Source organism: Schistocerca gregaria, chromosome 3 (genome assembly GCF_023897955.1).
Source record: "Schistocerca gregaria isolate iqSchGreg1 chromosome 3, iqSchGreg1.2, whole genome shotgun sequence".
In the NCBI taxonomy this organism is placed as follows: domain Eukaryota; kingdom Metazoa; phylum Arthropoda; class Insecta; order Orthoptera; family Acrididae; genus Schistocerca; species Schistocerca gregaria.
Window position 1 is genome coordinate 408,588,063 of NC_064922.1, and position 13,025 is coordinate 408,601,087.

A 13,025-nucleotide genomic window follows, 5' to 3' on the forward strand; every position below is an offset into this window, starting at 1 on the left:
TTTGAACGACGCCCCGGAATAATCAAAGGATACAGATACAAAATGGAGACGTATCCATACGAAACCTTCTGCTCTTCGTCTTACCCCATTCCTTGGTCCAAGAAGGAGGCTGTGATGAAAGAGATGAATGGACTGCTAAACGTGTAATTAATACAACCATCCTTATCTGCATACTGTAACCCCGGTTTGGCCGTTAGCAATTCATACGGTAGTGTCCGCTTTGTGCTCGACGCACGAGGAATAAATAAAATTATTATGCCTGTCAGGATGCGGCCTGACAACCTGGAAGAACAACTTCGAAAATTCCTTCACGCTTATTACCTCATCATTATGCCAATTGCATAACATGAGGCCGGCCGGAGTGGCCGAGCGGTTCTAGGCGCTACAGTCTGGAACCGCGCGACCACAACGGTCGCAGGTTCGAATCCTGCCTCGGGCATGGATGTGTGTGATGTCCTTAGGTTAGTTAGGTTGAGGCAGTTCTAAGTTCTAGGGGACTGATGACCTAAGAAGTTATGTCCCATTGTGCTCAGAGCCATTTGAACCATTTTGAACCACAACATGAAGAGAGCCGTAAGTACAGTGCCTTTCATACAGGGACAGAAGCTATGAGTTCGGTGTTCTCTCTTTTGCTTTAAAAGTCAGTGCAGGCGTGTTTATTTAGAGCGAGTTTTAGGACCTGAATTGTTAAGTAGGATCACTGCGCCCGTTGAGGATTTATACTTAAGCTCTTGGCTCAAATCCTGTATAGGTTTATAGAATACGGGGTCGCAGCCACTCTAATGAAGTCACATATCGGTAAGGAAAGGGTTAAATTCCTTGGACACTTACTGTCACCTCAAGGCATACTTTCAGACCCTAAGAAGCTTAATGCTATCAGACACTGCCCTGTACCTCAAAACAAGAAAGAATTGAAGGGATAACTTGACACAGTATCTTTCTTCAGAAATTTTGTACCACAGCAGCTTTTAAATAGTGATACTTGATTGAATCTTCTGCGAAAGAACCACCACTGGCTGTGGAACAAGCAATACCAAACTGATTTTGACAACATTAAAGAACTTCTTTTGAATGCCAACATCTAACGTCATCCTGACATGATCCATGATTTTCGTCCATGTACAAACGTGTCCTCCCAAATCAGTGACACGAATGGGGAGCTTAACAGCAGGTTAATTAGTTTTGCTAGTAGTAGCGTATCGGAAGCTGGCCGAGCATATTTAAGAAGGGGAGCTCTGCAGGTAATACGGAAATGTATAGTGTGCCAGAAAGCTAAGCATACAAATAAGTCAAAACTAATTGAAATACACCCGATAATGCCTGAAATACCCTTGGAGATAGCCTCCTAGGACGCGATTGGACGATCTCACAAGGGAAAGGAGGTGTAAAATGCGTTGTTGCTCTATACGACATTTTCTGCAAGTATTTAAAATTGTATGATGTGCGTTCAGTGACTGGGAGCACCATCATCAGAAGAATTACTACGGATTATCTACCAATAGTAGGCAAGCCAGAAATACTGATAACGGCCAATGTATCATAGTTTACAGGCAACCGTTGGAAAGAGTTCGTGAACATTCACAACATTAAACATACGCTTGCATCCAGGTTTCACCCAGATGTAAGTCCCAGAGTGATGATATTTAAGGAATTTAACAGGTTTATCTGGACTTTCACTCCCCACAAACACACAAAGTGGATTGATACGTAACTCGATTCCCGCACCTTGTGAACAATTTCCCACATAGCAAAACCGTTTCTACATGTACGGAATTGGTGTTTGACAAAAGAGAAGCAGACAGTTGGGAAAAACCTCTACCGAAGGTTCCTAGGAAGGAAGTACCCCATGAGGAGAAAATACGTCGGGCACTGGTTAGCATTGACGAAAAGCCAGAATACAGAAAAAAATTGTATCCTAAGAAATTAGGACGCACTGTACAGGACCATGTAGGAGAACAAGTATTCCTCAGGACTCATCCAAAATCGACAAACGATGGTAATTTGATTCGGAAGTGGCAACTGCTGTACACAGGGCCATTCGTTATATCAGGAAGCCCTCATCCAGGAGCCTACAAGTTAGTATACTTAAGCAGTGGTAAGGGAAAAGGTCTCTACCCACAAAAAGATTTACGTGAATTTCAGCACTTATCAGAATTTGAAACTGATCATGCACGGCTTAGAGTTATGTGTGTAAATGTATACAAGAGATGACACTCTATCCGCTTGAATATACTTATTACGATGGATGTTTAGTCTTAAGGAATGACTTTTTATGCCATTTTCATGTGTGTTGCCTTACTAGGAAGTAAGATTTAATCATGCAAGATTTTCATCGTGTGTTTACGGGCCAGAGAAGCTCAGAAAATATTACCCTCGCCGAGGGCGAGAAATTATTCACCTTGACACTTGACCGTTTAAATACACAGAAGGTGTACGATTGAGATGCAGCACGTGGGAGGGGCGAAGTGGAGTGAGGACAGAACTGCGCGCGCAGTAGCTAGCTTTAAGGTTGACAACCTTCGCGCAGACGGGATGTACAGCGTAGGCCGACGGATCGCCGGCATACGACGGTAGCTTGGCAAAGAAACGCCGAGTAGTCTACACTTATACAGGGTGTTACAAAAAGGTACGGCCAAACTTTCGGGAAACATTCCTCACACACAAAGAAAGAAAATATTTTATGTGGACATGTGTCCGGAAACGCTTACTTTCCATGTTAGAGCACATTTTATCACTTCTCTTCAAATCACATTAATCATGGAATGGAAACACACATCAACAGAACGCACCAGCGTGACTTCAAACACTTTGTTACTGGAAATGTTCAAAATGTCCTCCGTTAGCGAGGATACATGCATCCACCCTCCGTCGCATGGAATCCCTGATGCGCTGATGCAGCCAGGCAGCCCTGGAGAATGGCGTATTGTATCACAGCCGTCCACAATACGAGCACAAGGAGTCTCTACATTTGGTACCAGGGTTGCGTAGGCAAGAGCTTTCAAATGCCCCCATAAATGAAAGTCAGGAGGGTTGAGGTCAGGAGACTGTGGAGGCCATGGAATTGGCCCGCCTCTACCAATCCATCGGTCACCGAATCTGTTGTTGAGAAGCGTACGAACACTTCGACTGAAATGTGCAGGAGCTCCATCGTGCATGAACCGCATGTTGTGTCGTACTTGTAAAGGCACATGTTCTAGCAGCACAGGTAGAGGATCCCGTATGAAATCATGATAACGTGCTCCATTGACCGTAGGTGGAAGAACATGGGGCCCAATAAAGACATCACCAACAATGCCTCCCCAACCGTTCACAGAAAATATGTGTTGATGACGTGATTGCACAATTGCGTGCGGATTCTCGTCAGCCCAATGTTGATTGTGAAAATTTACAATTTCATCACGTTGGAAAGAGGCCTCATCCGTAAAGAGAACATCTGCACTGAAATGAGGAGTGACACATTGTTGGATGAACCGTTCGTAGAAGTGTACCCGTGGCGGCCAATCAGCTGCTGATAGTGCCTGCACTCGCTGTACATGTTACGGAAACAACTAGTTCTCCCGTAGCACTCTCCATACAGTGATGTGGTCAACGTTACCTTGTACAGCAGCAACTTCTCTGACGCTGACATTAGGGTTATCGTCAACTGCACGAAGAATTACCTCGTCTATTGCAGGTGTCTTCCCCAGTCGCGAGTCATAGGCTGGAATGTTCCGTGCTCCCTAAGACGCCGATCAATTGCTTCGAACGTCTTCCTGTCGGGACACCTTCGTTCTGGAAATCTGTCTCGATACAAACGTACCGCGCCACAGCTATTGCCCCGTGCTAATCCATACATCAAATGGGCATCTGCCAACTCAGCATTTGTAAACATTGCACTGAGTGCAAAACCACGTTCGTGATTATCACTAACCTGTTGATTCTACGTACTGATGTGCTTGATGCTAGTACTGTAGAGCAATGAGTTGCATGCCAACAAAAGCACCGAAGTCAACATTACATTTCTTCAATTGGGCCAACTGGCGGTAAATCAAGGAAGTACAGCAGACACTGACGAAACTAAAATGAACTCTAACATGGAAATTAAGCGTTTCCTGACACATGTCTACATAACATCTTTTCTTTATTTGTGTGTGAGGAATGTTTCCCGAAAGTTTGGCCGTACCTTTTTGTAACACCCTGTAGAAACCTTATGGGTTGGCTAGTAATGAAATAAAACGTTTACACGACAGAAGAAAAGTAAGATTAAGAAATTAGGAAGAACTAAGCTAAGGAATATCAAATGAAAACCTTAAATTTGTAATAACAAATCGAAATTTCGCGCCGTTATCCTGTAAGATGGTAAACGTGCTGCAAACAGCGTGGCGTGCAGAATGGCCTGTAGATGGCAGTATAGTGTACATGGACACATACCGTCGCAGTATCAGTATAAAGATGGCCGCCCCACTTGCGACTTGCACCAGGGAAGAAAAGCGATCTGTTATTCGGTTTTTGCGTAGCGAAGGTGTGAGACCTGCTGAAATTAATCGACGAATGAAGGTTCAGTACGGTGATGCATATTTGTCACAGCAGCAAGTCTACGAATGGAGTAGGAAGTTCGCGAATGGTATAACTTCAGTGGAAGATGCTCCTCGTCCAGGTCAGGCACAGCGAGTTGTGACTCCACAGAACATTTGCAGCAGTTGAAGGCATAGTGAAGGAAAACTTCCGAGTGACACTGAATGACATTGCAGCATGTTTACAGATTAGTCGTGGGTCAGCACACCACATTGTGCATGATCTGCTCCAGTTTCAAAAAGTGTCTGCAAGATGGGTGTCACGGCAGCTGACTCCTGAAATGACAGAATGACGTGTTGATGCTTGTGAAGTACTTCTTCGACACTTTGAACGAGAAGGTGATGGCTTCCTTGCAAGAATCGTTACTGGGGACGAAACCTGGGTTCACTTCCACCAACCGGAAACAAAGAGAGCGAGCAAGGAATGGCACCAATCCTCATCACCAAAAGCATAGAAGTTTCGAACAGAACCATCAGCAGGGAAAGTTATGCTGACTCTCATTTGGGACGAAAAAGGCGTCATTTTGGAACATTACATGCCTAGATGGTCCACTGTCAGCAGGGCCTCATACACAGAGCTCCTAAAAAATCGTCTGCGGCATGCATTCAAATCAAAGCACGTGGATTGCTGTCAGCAGGTGTCCTTCTGCAACATGACAATGCAAGGCCTCACACTGCCCATACAACAGTTGCAACAATCACAGACCTGCGTTCTGAGTGTCTTCCTCATCCACCATACTCACTAGACCTTGCCCCAAGTGATTTTCATATGTTTGGACCACTCAAAGACGCAACGGGAGGGAAGAAGTTCCGCTCTGATGAAGAGGTACGCCACGCGGTGCATGAGTGGTTGCGCGGACTACCAAAAGAATTTTTTTCTAAAGGAATTTAGGCACTTTGTTAGCGCTGGAGGACTTGCATTGAGCGTGGGGGAGTTTATGTTGAAAAGTGATACAGCTTTGTACTACTTCTGCACAACAAATAGTATTTAAAAAAAATATTTATGGTTTCCATTTGACTCACCATCGTACATAAGAGAGAGAGGGAGAGAGAGAGAGAGAGAGAGAGAGAGAGAGAGAGAGAGAGCAGATATCTGCATGATGAATGAAGGGGACATATGTACTATGAGAGATAGGATGTGCCCCGCTTACAACGACACTTTTCTTTAGAGGTGGAAAAAGCTAAGTCAAAAAGACAACCGCAGTACGAACATGTGCGCTCTTACAACTCACAAAAAACTGATAAAGAATGAACTGCGTACTGATAGAAACCGATCATATGAACATTGACAACGGTGCAAAGTCAGGTCCTGGGTAAAACAGGGAACACAGCAGTTGGGTGTTTGGTACCAAAGCATAAGGGCCGTACCGAAAATAAATAATCGTATGTATAACAATATGTGTGAGTTTGAATGTGTGCATGAAAGAGCTACAGTAAGCCAGATGTATAAAAAAGTTGAACTTAGGTCTTTTGCTACAAAATGAAAAGGGCTCAGACCAAGCACTAGAAGTCCGTGTGACTCAGAAGAGCGCCAAGCAAGAGTTATTACCGTGCATTTGCACACGAACACCAGCTGTTTCAACATTGTTTTACACTTGTCCATTGGCACAATTCTCGTAGAAATATGGTATATTCACGCACAATATAATACAAAAGAGTGATATCATGTAGCACAAAGAAGTATACGTCACCGGCATTGAAGTATACTGTTTACAACAGATGATGACAGTTGGATAACACAATATTCTGCTGTCAGAATGTATCGGTAGATAGTAAGTGGATTAACACGAGTAGATAGACATGAAATCATGTACTCAATAGTTCTCTCGTGATGAACGGAGGACTGCAGTAGTAGAGTAAAAATGAATGCTTCTTACTGCCCATAACATTTCCTGTAGACCAGTAAGACACATCCCAGTAAACTTGGCAGAGGCTTAGCTAAACATAGTTATGTAGGCTTATCGCGATTTCTTGTTATGAGGATTCTTTCCTCAGCATTTTTAACGAGGGATACTCGCGTCAGGTGCGATGTCTAAACACAAAGCGAGCGAGGTGGCTCAGTAGTTAGCACACTGGACTCGCATGCGGGAGGACGACGGTTCAATCCCACGTCCGGCCACCCTGATTTAGGTTTTCCGTGCTTTCCCTAAATCGCTACAGGTAAATGCCGGGATGGTCCCTTTGAAAGAGCACGGCCGACTTCCTTCCCCGTCCTTCCTCAATCCGATGAGACGGATGACCTCGCTGTCTGGTCTCCTCCCCCCAAACAACCCAACCCCTATGAACACAAAACTCATGCACGTCATGTGATAATTTTGTATGCAAATATTTTGTCAATTCCGGAAAATAAGACTGAAAAAATGACAGCCTGAGAAATGTTAAAGTAAACTGAGATTATGATTATAGATTGTTCACAAATGAACATTCAAAAAGATAATGCCCGAGAGGAAAAGTGATAAAAATGGTAATGTAAAACGCGAAAATGTTACGTGACATAAAATCACAAGAAATGTATGTAATATTAACTGTCTCGTATGGATAATTTCTCTACAGTGTTTATTCAAATCTTTGTACAGTATTTAAGTACAGAAATGTAAATTACATATGAGTTGGGTTGCTTGGGTGAGGAGACCAGACAGCGTGGTCATCAGTCTCATCGGATTACGGAAGGACGGGGAAGGAAATCGGCCGTGCTCTTTCAAAGGAACCATCCCGGCATTCGCCTGGAGTGATCTAGGGAAATCACGGTAAACCTAAATCAGGATGGCCGGTCGCGGGATTGAACCGTCGTCCTCCCGAACGCGAGTCCAGTGTGCTAGCTACTGCGCCACCTCGCTCGGTAAATGTCATATGAAAATGTGTATGCGCGGAGTAATAAATACGCAAACCTGGCGTGTCAATATATTTTAAAATGTAAATACCTAGGTTATCGTAACAATGCAATGATGAAACGTAAAAACTACGTATTTGACGCAGTGTCACGCGGAATAGGTTTTCCAGGACTGCATATATGAACTAATAACTGTAAATGTGCTACGAACATTTTGTGACACACGTAATTCCGTGTGTTCTCGTAAAAAAAAAACCCTCATAAAAATGCTGAGCGGTAACGAACATTCATATTTTCAGTGGACTCGGGTATCAACAAGACATTCTACCACTGACAGGATATGGAAACGAATAGAGGCATTGGAGAATTACCTTGAACCCATTCAGATGTTTTCGGAATGCTGATAGCGTGTGCCTGGTTAAACCACTGAAACCTGCAGCTAAGACAAGAACAAATGCCTGGGCCGTAAATGATGAACCTCCTCGCCATGGCGTCGATGGTTCCAACATCCATAAGCCTCACCACGTTGCAGCAATGGGTTGAACGCTTTAACTGACTTTGTGTAAATAAGTGAAATTGCAACACACTCATGGACAGCTCAACTGAACTACAGCGTTAACGAACTCAAGTGAGCGCCCAGCACATGTCATGTGAGGTGCACGTGCTAAACAATGCCGCAATAGCAGCTGTTAGATTTCAGAAATCGATCTACAGACTCTGAATTCAAATGTGCCTGTTGATGCAACCTTTAAAACTTTTGTAAGTAGTAGTAGTAATAGATCGTTAAGTCTACATTAAACAAAATTAGATATGTATATTATGTAATGACACTTTCTGGGGGCAAACGAGGTAAGCTTGGCCACGAATAAAGATCTCAGTACTCAGACAAGCCAAGAGTTTAAAGTACAAAAAAGGTGCAAATAGTGTAATGCACCATCACTCTGTACTGATGTCTTATGATATGGACCACGCCAGTATTCAGAGGAGGGGAGGGGCCAGTCGTGTAGGTTCATTAGATGGCCTACACGTATAAATATTTGCAATGATTCTTATTAGCGCCGTTTTCGTGAGGCAAAGATATCGTAGGGAGGTGTGATTGCATCTGAGTAAGCTGACAAAAAATTTAAAGCTATACTATCAATTTTTTTGTACCTTAATTGTTTTTTTTTTTTTTCGCCGATCTCGGTGGTGCGATAAAGAAGTATGTACTAGCACTCTACCACTATTGCGTTAATCAAAAGTTATAATATACGGAAGTCGCAAGTTTTCATTCTCCTACCGAGCTACATCCTAATGTCAACATCCTGATGCGATGAGGACTTGCATTTTTAAATGGACCTTTAAGGAGAAGAAGTCATGACGAAGAGAGAATAGCCGACGCAGCAACGGCGGCATTGTTGTACATCGTTGGGGACATGAGGTAAATAAGCCGTACACCAAAATTCAAAGGAATTTATCTTCCAGAACTGCCACAAAGTTTCTTAACCTGCACGCATCCATACCTGCGTGCATTAGCATAACTACGTCAGCTCTTAACAGTTCACGTTGTCTCTCTCCCTAACCACCATAACCACCATAGCGCGCTTGTTCACATGGATGTAGGGTGCAATAGTTATGCAAAGATGAAGAGGTTTTTATAAAGTGCAGTAATCAGCCAGCTCCTTCAAAACAGTTTTTAGGATAGAAGAAGACGAAAACAACAACAAACCGCTGAGGACGCATCAGAAATAATTATGATGCTAGAACTTTTAAATGTGAATCACTGAAAATTGGAGACGCCCTCGTTCCATTACCCTACTCCCTTTCTGCCAGTAACACCGAATCATTCTAAATGATGACATAAAAATTATAAGCAGAACATTGTGAAATAATTTTAGGGAACAATAGACAGCAGATAGGGACTCTTTATGGTCAGGATAAAAGTGCATCGCAATATTCCAGACAATGAAATTGCGATGGTCAAGCGCAAATTTTCACCGTCCAGCTAAACAAGTCAGTTTCAATAGATAAATATCGGCGCCCCAGTTAGTTTTTCACATAAAAAGGCATACAAAGGCAATATGGTCAAGCCAAAAGTCTGTAAGAAACAAAAAAAACATATATCTATTCATCTGGTCATACATGATCAATTAGGTTCAGCTGAAAACTGTTCCTGAATGTTTTCAAAAAAGTTTGCACTTGCGTACAACTATTGTTGTTACTATAAAACATTATTTTCCAATTAAGCAAGTAAGAAGAGCCAAACAATTGTTGTGAGTGAGGAGAGGTCGATTACATTCTGCTCGGTTACTTATACAAGAAGCTGCTCTCAAATAATCAATTTTTTTTTTCTTTTGTGAAGAGTCATAGACCTAGACCGCACGTTACCTTCAAACTGAGTGGCCGTACTGCCTATAAATGAGCGAGGAGAGGTCGATTACACTACTACTTTCTAAATATCAATTTAACATAATTTACATAAGTGGATTAAAATTTGCTGGTGCTTTACCCAACAAAGTTCTGTAAATGACAGTTGTTTTAGAAGTGTGTGCAAGGATTCGGAAATTAGCTTCAGAGGACAAGGATATTTAAAGAATATTTGCTATGTCAACTCGACTAGTATTTTATTTACATACACAAGTGTTTAACAACGTCCAGAAATGCTGGGCTGGTTCCACATCCCCGATTCAGAACTGCAGCACATAGTTTACACAATTTATTTATGGTAAATAGTATCTCTCCAGGTCCTTTCCAGTTTCGCTACTCACTTTCAATGAAGCGTCGGTGAGTTTACGAGATTTGTATATAGAAATAATGTAAAATATAGGATGAAACATGAACCTCCGCGCCATAGGGACTAATGCTAGAAAAGACAAAGTTCTCTTTCCAGTCTCTTTAATTTTCCCTATAGCTATACAATTTTACTATCTAATTAATTAAGTAACAAAAATGATTGTTAATTAATTACCCAAAGTATTCAGTACTCACGTAGGTAGGTGTAATCGTTTAAAGTGGGACGAGGTATTATTAATAATATGAAAACCATTAACATCAAAATAAGTAAATACATAAATCACGTTCCGGATTGATAGTCTGTTCCCTACATGTTGTTATAGCTTTATCGCTAAAATACCATCATAATCATTAACTGTTAACTCTGAGCTATGTTCTTTAAGCTTACCTGCTGATATGCCACCTTGTCATCTCATTCTGGATCCGGATCAAAATTAGGAGTAGTTCTCTCAGTCGAAGTTGTTGGAACAGCTGTAGTTGTTGGGGAAGCTGATGAAGTTGTTGTTTGTAGAGTTGTAGTAGTGGTCGTAGGGGCTAAAGTAGTGCTCGTGGTAGTTGTCGTTGTAGGGGTAGTGGGGGTCGAGGTCGACGACGGTGAAGTAGTAGTTGTAGTAGTTTGTAGTGTGGTAGTGGTGGTCGTTGGCACTGTAGCAATAGTCGTGGTCGTTTGCAAAGGGGTGGTGGTCGTCGGCAATGAAGTTGTAGTTGCTTGTAGGGTGGAAGTGAAGGTAGCTGGAGATGAAGGAGTTGCTGTTTGTTCGGTGGTGATTGTTGCTATGGAAGCTGCAGTTGTATTCTCAGATGTCACCTCTCCAGGAGATGACGTGGTCAGTGACGTTGCAGTGGCGGTCGGAGCCGACGGTTCTTCGGAGGAGACTGTAGAGATCGTCGTCGTTGTAGTAGTGGTCCGTCTCCGTCTTTTTGTTGTTCTAGGACGCCTGGTGCTCGTTACAGGAGCAGGTGTAGTCGGGAAGGAACTTCCTGATGCGGTGGTGAGCGTCTCCAGCTCTGTTGCGTTTGCTGGCAGGGTTGTAGTTGCTGAAGGTTGGCTTATTCCAGTCTCAGTACTTGCCGAAATCGTCGATGTGGCTCCAGTTGCAATGGTTTGATGAGTAGTGTTGTTGTTCCCCGCAGCGGTTTGCGACGTGACTGTAACAGGCAACGAAGTGGAACCAGTGCCAGCAGCTGTAGCGATGCTCGGAGTCGACGTCTGTTCGGTGGGGACAGTTGTGGTGGTGGTCGTCGTCCGTCTTCTTCTTTTTGTTGTTCTAGGACGCCTGGTGCTCGTTACAGGAGCAGGTGGAGTCGGGAAGGAACTTCTTGATGCGGTGGAGAGCGTCTCCAGTTCTGTTGCGTTTGCTGGCAGGGTTGTAGTTGCTAAAGGTTGGCTTATTCCACTCTCAGTACTTGCCGTAATTGTCGATGTGGCGCCTGATGCAGTGGTTTGATGAGTGGTGTTGTTGTTACCCGCAGCCGTTTGCGCCGTGGTTGTAGGTATTGGCGTGACAGTGCTTGTGAATCTCTCTGTACTGGGTGACATCGTAGGTTTTTCAGTGATAGCTGCTCCTGTGCCTGAAGTGGAAGTAGTTGTTACTTCCAGAGTACTAATTACGGTATTTCTCGCTGTGGTAGTCGTCGTCAGTCGAGAAGCAGTTGTTCCAGCTGTAGAGGAAATCGCTTCCGTCGTAGTTATTGGGACTGAAGCAACGGTTGTCGTTGTAGGCTTAGTGTTTCTAGACTCTGTCGTGGAGACTGGCGTGGAAGTAGTTGTAGGTGCTGCAGTTGTCGTTTGCTGACTGATCGTGGTAGTGGTAGCTGATAGGCTTGTTGGCGAGGAGTTCTCCACTGTTGTTGTTGTTGTTGTGAACGATGTAGATGTTGTTTCTGGTGTTGTGCTCCTGACTGTAGTTCTGGGCGGTGTCAAATCAGTAGGAGTTGGCTGTGAAGTAGACTCGGTCGGCGGCCTTGTCTTAGGAACAAAAGTCGTGGTGGAAACTGTGTCACGACCAGTTGTTGCATGCTGTGTTGTAGCTGACTGAGTGACTTCTGCATTTTCGCACTCGTAGCAGAAGACGTAGTAACCGTAGGAAAGGCACGGTCCTGGCACAAGTGCACCGTCTGGCATCATGTACATGCACATGATCGGCTGAGCAGACGCATACGTGCTCAGAAATAGGTTACACACCAGAAGTATGACACACGTATTTACAACTGTGAAAACACTCATTTTTAAGTGATACGTTTACCTTATTAACTTCTGTATAGATAACTAACGACGATGATTGGTGTCAACTGCGTCCACACTAGAAATGATAACCACGTTACGGAAAACACACGTCGCAATAAACACTCTGGTAAAATTACCGTATATTCGGTCTGACGAAAGTCGGTAAGTTAACACGAACATTTCCACAAAATAAATCATTCCTCCTTAGACCATTGTCACAGAGTCGTCAACGACACTTCTGTTTAAGCGCACTAACACGCAAAACTTTATTTTTCAGATGCGGTGTTATCTGGTCTACTTTGACGCCGTCACCGCGCAAATAAAATCACAAACTACCTAGAAAAATTAAAACGTACAGTAAGGCAGTTTTGAAACGACACGACTGCTTCGAAAACTTTCGCTTGCTTCAGAGGAGGATGGTTGTTTATTAGGAACATCTTGGCACACTAAAGGTTTATCGGAAGAGCTGAACTTTAGCGATATTTTTTTTTCTTACTGACCCGCTTTTCTCTTTGAACGCACGATAACAAGAGAACTAACAGCTAATCTATTTGCAGCGGCAGAATCCTCTGAATGTTTATGGCCGTTATTTATTTTTAGTGCCGGCCGCGGTGGCCAAGCGGTTCTAGGCGCTTCAGTCCGG

The 13,025-nt window shown here is 43.4% G+C and overlaps 1 protein-coding gene across 1 annotated transcript in view; it reads right to left on the reverse strand.

The window, feature by feature from the left end:
* The window catches only part of LOC126355784 (mucin-5AC-like), a 29,879-nt gene extending 17,091 nt beyond the window's left edge, over positions 1 to 12,788 (reverse strand). The window contains exon 1 of the mRNA XM_050006194.1: positions 10,544 to 12,788. Within this exon, the coding sequence (XP_049862151.1) occupies positions 10,568 to 12,382 (1,815 nt within the window). The 5' untranslated portion in view covers positions 12,383 to 12,788 and the 3' untranslated portion in view covers positions 10,544 to 10,567. The remainder of the gene's footprint in view (positions 1 to 10,543) is intronic.
* Positions 12,789 to 13,025: the final 237 nt, after the last annotated feature.